Source organism: Limanda limanda, chromosome 7, assembly GCF_963576545.1.
Source record: "Limanda limanda chromosome 7, fLimLim1.1, whole genome shotgun sequence".
Lineage (NCBI taxonomy): Eukaryota > Metazoa > Chordata > Actinopteri > Pleuronectiformes > Pleuronectidae > Limanda > Limanda limanda.
Window position 1 is genome coordinate 26,015,899 of NC_083642.1, and position 17,572 is coordinate 26,033,470.

Consider the following 17,572-nt stretch of genomic DNA (forward strand, 5'->3'; position numbering starts at 1 on the left):
ATTGTTGCCTTTGGACTGACCACCTGGCTCCTGACCTCGACTGTTTCCTGGATACCCCTTTTGCCTACTCCCTACTGGTTCTGTTTGCATCGGACTGTCTGCCTGGATCTTGACCTCTGCTTCGTAATAAACCAAGAACTTTGCTTAATCCTAGTCTGCTTCTGTGTCGTTGCTATTGGGTCCACGCCTGCCATTTCTGCCGGCCCTGACACAGTGGTTTAAGTTTATTGCAACAGTTATATCTTGAACTAACAAGAAGAGCAACCTATCGACTTTTTATGGATTAATCCGTCAGCATGATTAGATTTTTCTATGACCTAATGACGCTATGACGACCCAATAAAAAAAAAACTGACCCAAAAGCACAACTCGAACAACTTTAGTTTTTAAAAAGAAGTGGTCTTTAATACCAGGCAGGGTTGACATGGACTATGGGCATAAAAGGTCTCTGGTTCGTCTCTGGTTCGACTCCACGGAGAAACAACAAAAAGACAAACCTGGATTGATCTGTCCAAAAATCCAAGAGGATTCTCCCTACCCTGTCTAGTGCCCCTGAGCAAGGCACCTTACTCCCCCAACATCTGCTCCCCGGGCGCTGTACATGGCTGCCCACTGCTCTGTGTGTCCTGCACCAGATGGGTTAAAAGCAGAGGTTAAATTTCCCTCCTTGCATGAGCGTGCTTGTGCATGTCTGTGCATGTGTTTGGGACAAATAAATGTATCTTAATCTTAATATTGTATATAGTCTCTGTGAAAGAGATTATGTACAAGAGTCTGTTATGATTGTCTTTATTTCAAGGGAATTCTCTGTGGTTCTGGGATAGATCGGTGTTACTGAGTAACAATGCTCATTTCCCCATGGTCTGTAATGCATCATCATGAATTTTACTCCTCAGCCAGGCTACAAAATGCTGCGCATCACTGCTCACTGCCTGCCAGGCTTCTTTGTAAACTGTCATGCAATTCATCCAGACCAGCAAGCCTAACATTAGTCTTTACCGTACAACAGCTTACCCCTGCAGGAATGTGTTCAGGTGTTCCCCAGAGCTGGGTGAGGAGAACTCGCCATGTGAGTGACAGACCAAGAATGGAGGGATTATGGTCCCTTCTATGGAAGAAACAGGTTATTCTCAGCCACACAAAGCTTCGACCCATTTCTTATATGTGGAATTTTCCAAGCCCATGTTTCACTCGAACCAGGTGGAATTTATGCTGAAGGCCAGATATCGAGTCAGCTTTGGCCTTTTATATATTTTGGAATATATCTTATGAATTACATCATTATGTGCTCAAGGTTACACATAATTTGCATACAGGTTGACATGAGACACATTTCTGCAGACTGCAGATACAAGGTAAATGTATATCACAGCCTGTTTATTTACAAAGAAAGGACCATAAGGTATGTTTGATTGTATCAAATTAAAATGAGGTTGACATAGTAATAACCAAGGGAAGAAAAGAAGAGAAGGAAAAAGGAAAGACAAGTCAACAAGACACTGAATGAGATGCTGTTTTTCTGTTTGGACAAATGGTTTTATTATAAGTCTTGTTTTAATGGATTGAAAGCTCTTCCCTCACATTCAAGTGTGTGTCTGTGTGCATGTGTGAACAGCGGCCTGCTGTGATAAAGCAATTCAAATGCAGCCACTTGAATTCTGCCTGGTCATTAGAAGTGATATATGGACTTGAATTTGGTCTGCCTTGTGCTTAAATTTCCATTTGGCAGAATGGACCAGAGAGTGGACAGGGAGAGACAAGGGAGAGAATTGTAATTCCACATCCAGCTCCTAATGGCACAGCGAGGAGGCGGACCCTATTTATCAAACTGGATGAACTAGAATAGGGGTAAATGAAAGGTCTATGCATGGACATTTAAAAAATGGTAAACTTTAAATATGGCATGCACACATACAATCTGACATAATTGCTGGATGGAAATTTCTTTATTAAACTTAATCTGGTTGAGAAATATGAAATAGGAAGAGAGTAGCTGAACCCGAAACCTAATTCATGACTTTTAAAGCATTTATTTTTTCTGATGTGGCAGAGAATGAGCTCTCCAGTGCCTCAGGGTGACAGTAGACACCCAAACATACAGCCTTGCTTTCACTGCTGACAACTGCAGTTTGATTCAAGAGGTTTTGTTTTTTAGAAGTGGCATATGTTTTTCTTGGAAACATGTACCCAGCTGTCAATCACTTATGCGTAGTAGGGGAACACAGATAACAGTCACTAGCAGCTACATTTAGAACACAAAAAAAACCATTGAAATCGTAGCTGGTCCAAGCTCCCAAATTATATTTCTCAAGCTGGTTATGAGAATAAATGTCTCTGTCTTGTTATAAACAAGAACAAATTGGCTTCACCCCATTTTTGTTAGGTATATGGTTTTGTTGGTCAGGCTGCTGCTAGTGTATGGTTGAGGTTAAGATTAGGGCTAGGTAACTACAAATTATGGTTAAGATTAGTGTAAATCTCCAGAAAATCTAAGTAAGTCAATGTACTGTCCTCTGAAGTCATGAAGTGTTTGTGTGTGACTGTGTGTGTATGAAATACCCTGTGCCAGGAATACTACAGCCGAGACAAATCCAGTAATCATCAAAGTCAGAACATCATCCTATTTTTTAATTATTTTTATATTGAAATAAAATAACACTTTACAAGAGAAATGTGTGATATAGAGTTTAACATAGGTGATCTGAATCAAGTAAAATAAGCAAAATATTTATTTGAATACAGTGTGCACAAGGCCAAGACACATTACTGTAAAACGTTTGAGTGGTCATCAAGACTAGAAAAGCGCTATATAAATACAAACTATTTACCTTTTACATTCAACTCATAATTCATCCATGTGCAGGTCTGTACTGCCAAGTCCAGCGAACATAACTATTACTGCATGTGCAGTTGGAATAGTTTGCACATTTTAAGGGATATACAGTATCTTTTTCATTATAGCTGTCTGGAGAACCTGTTGAAAAAGGAAACTGAATGTTTGGCCTGAATGAAGTCAATAAAAGAGAATATATCCAGTAAAGTGGCTCCACAGATTACAAACACAGATGCTGTACATGAACACATAGCTACTGTATATCAACCATTACAAAGCACAGCAAATAACTGTCACCAACAACAATTAATATTATAATAATGACCAGTCATTGCAGAATATAAAAGTAAAACACAGATGTTGAGCTTGTTTTGGTAGGTTACTGCTGTGATGTGCACTGAGAAGGTGGCAGGAGTCTCAAGTATCCATACAGTTTAGCAAAAGTGCTGGGGTATGTTGTAGTTTCAGTGGGCAAACTTTACTGTAATAGATACCAAATTCAAAGACTAGTATTAACTTAACCTCCTTTTGGTTGATTTAAATCCAGACTGACATATCTCAACAACTGCCTGGAGGGGTCATCGTTAATTGTATTGACATTTGTGTAATAACTAGCTGCATTTCCCTGAATTCTCATCTAACACCATGTCAGCTCAAAATTCCCATTAGCCTCAAGGATACTTGTTTTAGTGCTAATTGTCAAATGGAAGCAACAAACATGGTGAATAAAATCCATTCATCCATCAATTGCACTGAATACACTGATGTACAACCTTTGGTCTCTGACTTAGCAAACAGCAAAGCATATTGAAATGTATCACCCCAGAAACACGAGCGTTACAATTGAATGATCCCGCTGCTATATCATTGCTACAGCCTTTCATAATGAAGTCCATTGATTTCCATTTGTAGCAAATCACTGTATATACTCTTCTAAATTGGAGACAGCCTCGGTTCTCTCACCACCAGTTAAATAACAACTGTCAATAAAAGTGCTGTTAATTCATTGATCCCACATGTTTGTTTTGAAAGACATTAAATGACTGAGGTGTAAACTGCACACGCCTATGAGTCAGAGTACTGACAGCAGCACCTGTCACATCTTACAGGGGAAAGTTTGGCCTATTTCAATTCATATGATTTTAATGACCCATTTTAAAAAGCCGGCGCCCCATAGGCCTGAATTAATTTTGATGTACCAGGGTAGAAATTACCTGACAAGAATCAGCTTAGCTTAGAACATATAACACATATTGTACAACATGGTGCCTGTACAACCAGAGTAGCTCAGGTTTGTTATCTGTAGTCAAAAACATTGTGGGCATGGTAATACTGTCATATTGCATGATGTAGTACATGAGCTGTAGATACCAAAGGTATTGAACACTTCTGCTTAAGGTCATTGACCAAATCTAGGTTCATAGCAATAAATCAATGTCTGCAAAAAGCAACTACAGTATGGTTGAAGTGATGGAAAGATCACTATGGAAAATAACGTGTGGTTAAAAAGTTTGAGCTGAGGTGATCATTGAATAACATAAAAATTATAAAAATCCATACGTCTTCATGTAACATTCTATAATGACAGGTAAAATGACCTCATGCGGCAGCCAAGCGTTTGACCTTCTCTCTTTCAATTCAGACACAGGACCATTATGTTTTTGAGGAAACCATGTCTAGACGCTTACGCCATTATCGATCAGCAGATCTTCCACCTTCTCTATGACAGCTCCTTTTCATCTCAATGCATTTGGACGTACAAAGTATTTTATTCTAGGCATTCCTACAGCAGCATTGACCATGGTTATGGTAAATAAACCTTAACACTTTAAGATCTGGAATGATGGAGGTTACAGTTAATAAGAATGGTAAACATTAAATGAAGGCATGTGGCCTCCTCCACCTCGAGATAATTATTTTCTGCCTCACTGAATAAAGGGCACAATGTTCTCGCAATGGTAATGAACACTGGCACTGGGCATAAATCATGAGATGCGCATATCAGACACAATTATTAGGATTACTGGCATGGTGCACTGGTCTAATAATAATTTGTAGAGAGAGGGAAATGCACTTCAGTTCATTTCCATTACATTGAAATAAGACCATTATTAAAACACTATCCTGTATAAATAATTTGAAAATGTTCTTTCAAAATGCTCTAGGTGCGTAGGTGTCTGTGAGTCGCATTGAAATTATACCTCCCAATCGTAGTGGCAAAAGAGTTTAAATGCAGGTGTATTCTGGTTTCTGGTCCACCTATTACCAAATTCTGTGGCTTCTCTGTTTACTTCAGTATAAAGGCGAGTGTTACTAAGCGGCTTGTGTTGGAGTTGGAACGATGTTGAAGAGCAATTCATTTTCTTAAAGAACAGCAATGGAGAAAAGACATATTACCTCACAGCAGTGTTGTTATTATCTACTGTAATTCATCTTACAACAATAGGACATTGTTAAATGGCAGAAATGTTAGACAACATCTAACACAACAACTTTTCCATACACTTAATTTCAGGTCATGTTGATTTAGAGGGCATCTATGACAGCTAAATAAAGTGAATTTGTGACATCTACTGATTATTAAACAAACACAGTACATAATGAAGGAGACTGACTTGGGCTCTGTCTGGCTCTTGTCTTGCTTTGTATGCAAAGAGATTACAAATATGTTTTTTACATAAGTAATTTAACGGTAGTTTACAACCTATCATAAACACTTACTGTTACAAAACAACCACAACACAACATAGAACAACACAACAGGCTGACTAAACCGCAGTATTTATTGCAGGTCTGTTGAACAAGCTTTTTTTTCATTTTGAAAACTTTATTTTTTTCTTGTTACTCTCTGATTGATTAATATTGCAAGCGTCCCTTAAAGGCAAATTTTTCTCATGGGGCAACTGCGACAGTCCACAAAATTAACTAAAAGTCCACAATTTATTTTTTTATCCTCCAACAAAGTTCTTGGTCTTTTCTAAGAATCTGGCAACACCATCTCGCTCAACAAAACGTCTGACCCTCAAGTCTGTTGAGGGAAGAAGGAGGTGGTAACGTGAATGAAAGTCAGAGTAAGAAAGAGATTTGGAGAGTGGAGTTTGGATTTTACGGAGAAAACTGTTATGGCTGAATCTTTTTCTGATGGACAATGTCAATGAAGCATTTGAATTTGATGGTTGTCACAACTTGTTGGAGCCTGAGTGTACTGACAAAGAGCTCCTTCAAACTGAAGAGTGAACAAAAACAGAGAGCGTCTACAAGCAGCAGAGGGACAACCCGCTGCTGCAGAGTTGAGAGTACGATTTTTAGTTTAGCGAGGCATGTGTAATGTTGCCAAACTATTGGTGAAAAAAAATCACTTTAAGTGAACATTTTAAGGACTGTCGCAGTTTCCCCATAAGATTACATCGGCTGCCACTGTAACAACCAGCTCTATGAAATTTTACCCCAAACATTTTAAGACTGAGCCAAGGTTCATTCAGTTTTTTTAAACTGACTCAAAAATATTAATGTTGGTTAAATATGACTGAATCTCAAGATCAAACTAAAAATAGCTGGTAAAATTAGCACAGTTTGTAACATATGTTAATTACTCCTCAAGGTCACTATTGATTTGTATGAATCCTTCAAATAATCAATTGCAGCCACTTCTGTAGCTCTGAAAGCTGTTTTTTATGTTTTTCTCTGGAAATCCCATAGCGTTTATATTTCAGAGTTTTAAGAGATAACCTGCCAAATTGTCTCCATTCTAGAATAACCTGGACATACCCTCTAAACTATTACATTTCTGATCAAAAACAATCCTGATAAAATGAAGAGAGGGACGAAAATGGAAGAGATTCTTCCGACACAGCTGTAAGTGCAACTCAGACACAAGGATGAGAAATGGCCACTCTTTGCATCCACCTTTTTTCTAACATCAAAGCAAGGATTATCCACAGATGCCCATTCTGAATTACTTAGAGGCTTACATCTGAAGTTTTGCAGCATTTTTGCCAGAGGCCATTCTTACTTTCAGGATACTTTTTAAAGTTCTTTCTTAAAGACACTGAAACATTAATTAGCACCAAGCAAGTGAGAATGACTGGTCTGCTAAAAATGTTCTACATGTACATATAGAAACATTGTACAAAACACCCATTTATCAGTTTGATGTTAAGGATTAACTCTTTTGAAATCCACCTTCCTTTCTTTTTTTCATTCTTCTTTTTACAATACAAACTCATGGTATGCTTAATAAGGATGTTACACCTCACAAGAAAATGTACAAAGTCTGAAATGAATGACCACGGTCTCAGAGTGAGCATTTGACCCTACATGACAATAATGGTGTCCCCTGTTCAGTCTCCAGCCCTGTCCCAGAATTTCCTTAAAGTCGGACCAGTAAACACCATGCAGCAGCTGATGGGTTTATAGTACAGCCAAAGTGTATTCCACCACACTTAGTAAGCCGTCTCTTTGATGATGTTGGTGCAGAGGGTGTGGTTGCTGGAGATGCTAATGGAGTGGCGGTTCAAGGGGTGGGGGTGCCCCCTGGGCCTATGTTGGCAGGGCATACAGAAGTAGCGTAGGGTGGAGAAGAAGATCTGGCGGTAGGTGGCTGACACCAGGTTGTAGAGGATGGGATTGATGGCCGAGCTGACGTAGAACAGGACATTGGTCAGCATGTAGAAATAGTGGTAGAAGTCATACAAGTCACTGTGAAATGACACAAACAAAGCAGAAATGTTACTTGGCATTTTTAACATTTGTTATAACACAGTATTTATAAATCTGTTGCCTATTAAACACTGACGAAATATTAGCAATTTTACTGCATTATTGGACTTGAGGTGTTAAAATTAAGATTTTTTTTTGGCATGCAATCTTTCTTAAAGACTGTTCAAATGCTCCTTGAGCCACAACCCCCTGCGGCTTTACTCAACCAGACTGAAATTTCTGGAAATCTCCCTTTGAAAGCAGAAATTAAATGGAAAATAAATCCATTAACACAGTTAATTTGATGGAATAGCTTCAATCAGAAGCTTTGAAGAAACTATAGCTACTTAGCTGTTTCGCAGTCCACTTTTATTTAAAGCTTTTGAACAAGCAGCTCTTGGTAGCTAAAACATGTACGTTTTAGTTACCAAGATACAACACTTCCCCTCGGTAAGTGAGTAAGAGGCACTGCCGTTGCGTCTATATTGGCAAACTAGGCAATTGCCTAAGGAAAGGTGGCACTTTGGCACTCCTAAGCAGGAGAGGACACACACACATACACACACTCACACAGGCCTGGGGGTCCGCCCCAACTCACGCACTCAAAGTGACACAGTGAGATCAGAAGAGCGTTAATGTGAAGCAGCCGGTAAGTTACTTCGTTGAAAAAGAGTGGAAACAGACAGTGAAAATACAGAGTTTCTCTCTTGTCAACAGCTGCAAAATTATCTGAAGGTTGGTTTGTATTGTGCTGGAGTTTCCTGTGTCCTCCTCCACTCTCCTGCAGACCTGCTCTCAACTTTAACTAATAAAAACCAACACCAAATCAAAATGTGGTGCTCAATGTTAGTACTGTGGCTGTGAACACCATGTGTGACGTCAGCGCTTCCTCAGTGAAGTCCAGGAGGCATCATGTTCACACAGCTACTCGAAAACGGTGTAGAAACATGTATGCATACATGTCCAATAAAGCTGATTCTGATTTCTAACAACATTTCTAACCACTGCGTTTGCTCAAAACTGGGCCTGAAAGATACGTACACCACTTTTCGCGCAAGGTGGCGTGAGGTGGTGAACTGCAGCCAGATTATTGTTCCACTTTATCATTAACATTTAAACCAACAGTGTTATTTGTGCTGTTCCATAAGAACAACGCATTTGGAAATTTATTTGAAAATAGTGCTATGGTCGTGATGTAAAAAGTTTGACGTATTTCTGTAGTACTTTGTACAATGATGTGTAGGATTGTTTGGCCTTGGTATTCACTCTGTCTTTGGTTGGAAGGCTGTGGACACAAAAGGTTTGCTTCAAAAAAACGTTATAACATTTCCAGCGTGAGCCAACACTTATAAGTTAGTTTAGATGAAGATTGTGTGTCCTACAGCAAAGTTGACACACATGGTCACAAAAAGGCTGAGGCCACCCGCTCCTCATTAAACTTTTGAATGAGTGGAAATCATATCTTTCTTTTTCCCCACTCGCAGATACTTAAGAACATTTGTGATGAGAATTGACAGACTAAGAAGATTTCGTTAGCCAACCAGAGAGAGTGAAGTCTACAGTGCGTACTTTTAGTTTGATTTGTTTCAAACTAACTCAAAATCTTCTCTTAAGATGTCACTGTTAATTTTAGGCCTCACTGTTACACTACCAGAAATGCTTTGAACGCCATCAACAAATCAACTATTGAAGAAGCTTCTCCAAGTTTGTACTACAGGTCTTCTGTAAAAGCTACAGTGAAAGGAAAGGGATCGAGAAACTGATGTAAATAATGATTCACACACACAAACGAGTTATAAATGTCATCGTAATACAGAACAAGTCTTCGGCAAGTCTGAAACGGATACCAATAATCAAATTTTCCTTTGCATGGACAACATAAAATATAAAATCAATTTATGCTCTCCAATACAGAACAGCTGTTTGGATTGACTGATCTGACTCTGATAGAGAGTTGCAGAGATGGATGAGGAGAAATAACAGAGCCACACAAAATAGGAGAAAATTATATGGCACTAAATATATCCAATAAATTTGGATGGAAACTGGATTATTGCCGATCCTGCACTAAATGTTTACAGGGGCAGGACCAGGGGACCTGAAATCTGATTGGCCACTGAAGTGTGCCTGTCCTTTCAACACTAATCACTTAGTCATGGGAGTGACTTGCTTAATAACAATAAATATGACAATTTGCTTATTTTTTATATTTTCTCCATTTTTTTTAGAGAACACAACGTTTAAATATTCTATAAATCATGAATTGTGCATGGCTGTTGAACATATAATTTGCCCATTTATGGCCTCCATTTTAGTAAAATCCTATCCAATGAGGGGTGTCTCGTGTTACCTGTCTCTGTCCGAAGAGTCTAGTTTTGTTGATGGAAACTGTCCAGACTGCCAAACATTGCAACATGGAGACACGGAATAATAAAGGTAGTGCTAAGTGACCTAAGCTAGGACTAGGGATGTCAGCTTCCAACTGGCTGCCTGCCTGAGTGCCTTGTTAAACAGGCATTTCACCAATAAAACAAATATTCAGTCATAATCAGGATCAAAAATCTACCCTCCACTGTAGGGTTGGTACACAGCCAGCACTTATCTGGTACCTCATGTCAGTGCCTGAGTTCTGTACTGAAATAGTTGCCCTTCGTCCAGGCAGCATCAACAGCACTACACATGCCAAGTTTACATTACACTCGACTCTGGTAACATCACACTCTCATCACACTCTTTCTGGCAGTAGGAAACAAATGACCTCAGGCCAAGCATTCTAAAGTGTGGCTGTATTTTTACACAAAAAGGATTCCGACACCGGGAAGTGCAGCAAATATCCGAGCAAAAGCCGAAAAGCAACGTACCGGTATAGGAAGAAATAAAAGGATACCGAACCCTACTCTGTTGAAGAACAGCAATTTATCAATGAAAACAAAAGTTAAGATTGATCAAATGTGTGAACAAGTCAGAACAGGCAATACAGTGGATGAGGTTCGGTGTGATAAGAGCAGATGATTTCCCAGGGAACATGCTGCAATCTATATGTCCCTTTAGTGCCCATGTTCTCATCACTTCTTGGAGAATCTGAGCCCCGTGTCTCTCATGAGAACACACAACATTGTATTTCTTTCAGTACACAGTCAGAGGAGTTACGGAAGGATGCTAAATGGAGAGTATTTATCACAGAAACAAGTGGTGAGATAAGACAGTGACACATGCAAACAACAGACAATAAAGGTAAAGGAAAAGGTTATGAGTCATAACATATCAATACATCTTAATAGATAGTGGAGATACATCTGAGCATCATGTCAGTTAGTAGTATCTGGTGTATTGATCTATTCTGCTCTCGCAGTGGACAAGGATCATTGAAGTGTGCAGAAAGTCAATGATGTGTGTCTGTCTGCATACAGAGACACATTAAAGATGAATGAGGAGAGGATTGAAAGGGACAACAGGGACAGTATTGAACATGACCTTTGTATTATACATACTCAGGTAATTCTGTGGGCTCTGCTTATGTAACGGACTATGACACATGATCCATGAGTCTTCGCTCAGGTAGAATTCTGACTTGGGCAGAAAAATCTGGCAGACTGTGCGCTTCAAGTGCAGACTTTTCACATGCGATGATTCTGAGTCAGTTTCCTCTTGTGGCAGCTTCACTCTGAGCCAATCTGGTTGTCAGGAATTAACCGAAGAGGACTGCTATTACTAGGAAAGAAAAGCAAAAATACTTGAGTGGTTATTTCCTGCTACCAGCCTCTTCATTACACACCGATTCCTCCTTATCCCCATGCACACTCATCTACACTTTGCCGCCTTTTGCATGAAATCATCGAAATCCATTAAGTGTTAAACTGAGCCCTGCTTGTGTTATTTTATCACATACTTAGAATCTTTGTTATTTTGATGCTTTTTCAGAGGCCAGTCTTTACACAAAGCAGGATGGGTGCGTGTCAGGTTGGAAGTGATAAAGAAATCAGTTAATCACCTTGAATTAAAATTGCACTAGCAGTTGCTTAGTATGTATGAAAATATACTATTGTGATTACTGTAGCAGGTGCAGATGGCAATAAGTGTGTGTGCTGATTACTTACAGAGGCTGCACATGCTGTAGAATAAACAAGCATCCCTCCTTCACTGTCAATTATCGCACATTTACCATAGTCCTTCCAATCAACATTCAAACTACAGTCATAAACTGGCCTGATGAGGTTTGTCCATCCCCGAGCAGCTGTTTTCAACAACCTCCAGTGAACTGATTGACTGTGATTTTACAGCCTAGGTTCACTTATTACCAGATAAAAGCAGTAAGATGACGTATGATGTCTGGAAATTGTGCCCAGCACATTTAAATACACTTGTGTGGTGTCCGCTCTCAACCTGCGTGTTTGGAATGGGCTGTTAGCTGGCCTGGTAATGCTAAGCAGCTGAACTATTCCATGTCATTTCAGAGTCTTCCTCAAACAGCTCTACAATATACTGTCACTTGTTATTGTTTGTTCGCTAGACGTTGTGTGCATCAACAGTCTATGATGCAGGTTTATCTACCTGGTTTATCTTCGATGACAGTTTTATTGTCAATGTTTTTTATAGAATGAAACATGCAGGGTTTAAACCCTATGATTTGAACAGTTCGTAAAATATATGTTCCACATACAGACAGGCATAGGCATTATTTGCTACATTTAATTGTTTGAATATGTCTAATGATAAACAACGGAAGAGAGATGCAGCAGCAGATATTTAACCGAAGGCATAATGTTTTTCATAATAATTATAAATAATTTTTTTCAATTTATTGTACAAATGTCTCATTTATATTTATTTAAAGTTTGCAGTGACTAGGAGCTATGCGATTGTTCTATAACAGCGTTATTATAGGAGAAACCTACTTTGATTTAGTTTTTTATCATATTTAACTGATTGCTTCATATTTGTTTCCATTTTCCAGTGCAAAGTCTCATTTAAAAAAAAAAAACATTTTAATCCAGACCGACAGGATAGTGCTTAAGTCACACCCATCTCACATATCCACCACAACATGGCTGTCTCTGTCCTTCCTCTGTCCCCATAAGTGTAGGCACAAAACTGATAGCTAAGGTCATCTGAACAAGCGGGCAGAAGTCCAAATCCAAATGTTACACGGCGACCTTATTTTATTGCTGATCTTTATCGTGCAGAGCATTTATGAAATGTAGCAAAACAGAAGAGCGTCGTCCTTTACTATTGCAAGGGAGTTAACTCATGGGGTCCTAATGACAGCCATGCTTATGCTGTATCCTGCAGGGCTTTGGATGCCTGTGGCAACATAGTGAGACGCAGACGGGATGCAGGAAAAACATCAACAATACAGGATCGGCACAATCCACTGATTTTAAAGACAAATGGCTGCTCACATGTTTTGAAGTGTTGAATGGGTGTTGCTTTTGATGTGATGCTAAAAAAATATTCATGAACATGTATTGGAACTAATTGTAACTAAATTGACTATTATAATTGAGTTGCCTCCAAGGTAAATCGGATCGAAGTGTCTCACTGTGCATGTCAAAGAAAAACAAAGATTATCCCTCCTGCCTTGCAGCAATGAAATAAAAAAAAAATCTGTGCATAAATATACAGAAGTGCATATGAACTAATGATGAATAGAAGCTTTCATCTACAGTTTAGCAGGCAGATAAGCAGTAGGCGTATGTTCAAAGCTCAGTGTGCCTCCTCAGGCAGCAATGATGAACTGACAACCTTAAAATAGGAAACATGACATGATTTTATCTGAAACATAAGTTATTTCTGATTAAAAAAATGGTTTCAGATACTTCAGTTCATTCATGCATGTCTAAAGCAAAAAATAACAGGGCTTTCATCATTTTACATTCTCATTTTTCTCAAGTGGGCTTTCTAATCTAACAAGTCAAAGTCTACAGATTTGAACTCTCCTCACTTAAAAATGAACTACATTGATACTGCAACTCTTTTCCCCATTTTGTCTTCTGCTTACACTGCTGAGAATTACCGTGCTTGTACATTGGATGGCTCCTCCTACACAACATCGCTGGACTTGTAGAATTTACACTGTGATGATGACACACAGATATCAAGTGCTGTGTTTTGAATAGGATACAATGTGTACACAGAGTATTAACTTTAATTCACAATGTACATTTAAACATATTCTTATATTAAAAAAATAAACAAACAGCTTCACTGCCTTCTTTGTTTGCGGTATGTTTTATTTTGTCGGCAATTGAGAAGAGGATGTAATATGAGCTGGACAGAAGGGCCAGATATAAAGCACTACTCCTGCATTTCAATGCAGTTTTTATAGTTTTCATACAGAGTCCAGGAAAGAGGTCTTCCCAGCAATTACATTAATTGACTGAAACTGTGTCTGCAAGACAGAGAGTGAGCCAGTGAGAGGGAAAAGAGGATGAGAATTTTAAATGAAAGCAATCTAATCAGGAAGATGTATTGGGCCTGCTCCTCTTTGTCAGGCGCTCTTAACTGATGACCCTAGATGATGGCCACAGCCAATGATTGTGTATGTCTGTGGGTTATGGGTTTGTGCACATGTGCGTGAATGTGTGTGTTATGTGAATGTCAATATGTGCATGCAGCTTGGGTGTGTGTTTCTGCAGAGATCAAGTAAGGAACAAACTCCTAGAGGTTCTACCACAAGAGAGGCCGGGAATCATTACTCACTCAGACCAGTCGGAGATGTAGCAAAACATGAGGCGGCGAGCGTGATAGGGCAGCCAGCAGACCACGAACGCAATGACCACCGCTCCTGCACACAAGGGACAGAGACACCAAAAGGATAAAGCAAGACAGATACAGTAAGGAGCAATATACACTGAGAGCATAAAACTGGTGCAATTATTCAATTGCCGTATTTGCAAATTATGCACAATGTTCAGAAGAGTAAGATGCAACAAAGAATAATAACATCATGTTGTAAAAGAATGATGGTGATGGTGTGCATTAGCCTCAACAAGAAAGCTGTGTTTTATTTTTATGCATAATTAGAATTAGAATGGAAGTATCTACCATGTCTGTGTGTTCAGATACCATTGAGAACATGTTGATGATTGGGTGTTAAAAACCTAAACCACATTATATCATATCCCTTTTTTTTGTGGCAGACACTTTTGGAACCCCCAGCATGATAAGAGGAACTGATAAGGATTCATAATCTCAGTATTAAGGTCCCTTGAAGGTTCCTTGCTGTGTTCTTATTGTGCAGGTTTGCTTTCCGACATGACCCATGGGGCGATTTTTATTATTGTTAGTATTATTAATTAAATTAGTTTAACCTGTCCGTGTCAAAATGCAACGCCATTCAATAGATCTATTAATCAAGAGACAAGAGACTAACCAAAAATTCAAACTGTGTGACTGTTAATGTTGGAAGTTGAACTGGGGAGTCAGAGTCAGAATATCAAAAAATAGAATATTAAAAAGTCAGACTGTGTCAGGTCACAACACATCATTAAAAAGTTATGTTTTTAAATAGACAGAAGACACAGGGAAATTTTGTGTTGAATTTTTATAGCAACAGAGCAAAAAGGAGATTGTGCATTTAATTAAAGGATGTCAAGATGACAATACAGCTGGTTTGAACGACAAATTAAAAGACACTTGCAAACATCTGAAAAGCTTTCTTGTCCACATTTTTGCATGGACATCAGTCTCCAACGATGAATTTGGTGTAAACCTAACAATCGTGGAGAAACACTTACCAAAACATGTGTCTGATGACACAGATTGTGGGTATGAGAGTGAGAGTGTGTCTAAGCAAATGTTCTTCCTTTCAAAACAAATCTGTACAATTTAATAAAATCAATTAAAAAGTTATTTCGGTTAATTCTACAAACAGGTTTCCGCTGCAAAATAAAGCGGTGGCCTGGGTACTTTGTACCACGCTGCAGAGGTGGACTTACCCATTAGGCAAACGTCGGTAATAGCCTTGGGCCCTGATCTATCAGGGGCCACATAAAGCACATAACAAACATAAATATGAATTCAGCATTCAGCAGGTTTTTATAAAGAACAGTTTTAGGTGTGAGTGATTAGAAAAGAGTGGAGGAGTCACTTGTTGACCATTGCTGAGTGAAGCGCCTCATGAGTGGGGGATAGGGGTGCATTAAATAATCATGTAAAAGCATTCAAGGTAAAAGTTTGAAATACTTGTGATATTGATTTGAAGTCTTTTGAAAGTATTGTTTGCCCAGCAACAGAGATACGGACAGAAAAGTTCTTTTGTTGATTAATTAAAGGTTTTTTAACATATTGTTGCCATATTGTTGAAGGCAGAGACACACATGGAGAAGAGAGACTGACACATGAAAAGAGCCACAGTAAGACTATGTCACGGATGAGAGCTGAGCTGCCAAGAATCAAGATACCTGAAAAGGTTATGTTTTAGAGCAATTTATATTTTGATTGATGAATTCATGTTGGTTCATTTGATGTATCAAAAATCTGCTACTACTTAGCAAAGAGTCTCAGTTGTCTGGTTGTTGTTTGGAGACCCCAGTGGCAAAGTCCACTGCCAGAAATATGAACTGTTAGCTGTTCAGTTGTAATTTCTCTTTAAAATATTTCTTTTAAAAATATTCGTCTTTGTTCCAACACTCAACCAGCTCATTCAGGACGCTGTCAGGAAGTCTAGTAGTGATTGTTTAAACTCAGATACACGCATGCATGACAGCATTCCTCATTAAAACAGAAACTATCTTCCACAGAAATCCATAACCCCAGAGAAAAGGCCCACAACATGCATTAGTGGGAGATCTGACCTGTGTCTCAAAGGAGCTAAAAATAGCAACTCTTTTCGTCCAGACAGGATGAGCAGTTGGGGCAGAGAAAGGCTCAAATCAATGGTTCCTTCCTTGTGTGTTTAACTAGATTATTCAGGTGGTCTCTTCCCGTCTGCTCGTCTTCTTTTCTTTCATTTCCTCACAGGGCCGCAGCTCAACTGCACATTACACTATGTTCAATACACTCTATTTACTGTGGCTAAACAGGATTAAAATGGCTTTGAGAGGAATGGGCATAAAGTATTTCAAATAAAGCTGAAATTGGTGTCCAGGCTTTACTTTTAGCCAGGAAAGCTTCTAGCCAGAAATAAATTAGATAAAACAACAAATATTTTTATAAATATAAATATATATTTTAATAAGTCACACGTACTGAAGAAATGTTACAAAACTTTGCAAAGACAGTATTACACTATAGAACATGCAAAACATCAACACACACACACACACACACAAGTATTTGAATGTTCAAACTTATCCAATAATAGAATCCAAATAAAGATATTTTAATAATCAAATACAGCTGTTTGAAGATCCCTGACAACAGGATGGAAATGGACACCAAAAGAAGCAACTCGAAAGGAAAAAGCAGCACTCCAGCATGATGACATCATGGACCATGTTCAACTGGGAAGAGGATGTTTGGGCCTAGGTCAGAGTAGACCCCTGTGGAACAAAGCAACTCCTTCAGAAGGGCAGAAAATGTTAGTCCTTGAAATATAGCGTCAGGATGAAAGCAGCTAGATGTGCAAACGCTGTCACTCAAGCAAGCCAGGGGCAGGAGCATAGAGAAGAGGAAGCTCAGCTGGGAGGACCTGTACGGAATGGAAGCAATACAGGATTATAAACCTATAAAAGTCCTTCCCTCACCCAAAAACCTACAGCAGTGGCTGAACGAAACTCAATCCCACCCACTATGCTAAACTCAGCTATCATCAGGCACAATCTGACTGGTTGTCCATGTCTTTCCCATGGTAGGTATACCTTGGGACACAACCAGGTTCTCAAATGTCTTTTAGCAACAATTGAAAAAAGAGTATTGCCACCAATGCCCTGCCATCGAGAAGGGGAACAGGGACAAAGAGGTCCTCCTCCACTGACCAGGAGTGGTCAGGTGTCGCACACCCAAGATTGGGATGTTGGTGAACGTGGGCCAGCGGCTTACAGTATCCATTACATATGGTAACTGCCACCCTAAGACCTGACCTTATATTCTGGTCCAACA

General features: G+C 39.1%; 1 protein-coding gene across 1 annotated transcript in view; it reads right to left on the reverse strand.

The window, feature by feature from the left end:
• Nucleotides 1-2,706: 2,706 nt before the first annotated feature.
• ntsr1 (neurotensin receptor 1 (high affinity)) overlaps nucleotides 2,707-17,572 on the reverse strand; it is a 67,390-nt gene continuing 52,524 nt past the window's right edge. Inside the window, exons 3-4 of the mRNA XM_061074331.1 lie at nucleotides 14,231-14,315; nucleotides 2,707-7,531 (exon numbers count right to left, since the gene is read on the reverse strand). Of these exons, the coding sequence (XP_060930314.1) occupies nucleotides 7,276-7,531; nucleotides 14,231-14,315 (341 nt within the window). The 3' untranslated portion in view covers nucleotides 2,707-7,275. The remainder of the gene's footprint in view (nucleotides 7,532-14,230; nucleotides 14,316-17,572) is intronic.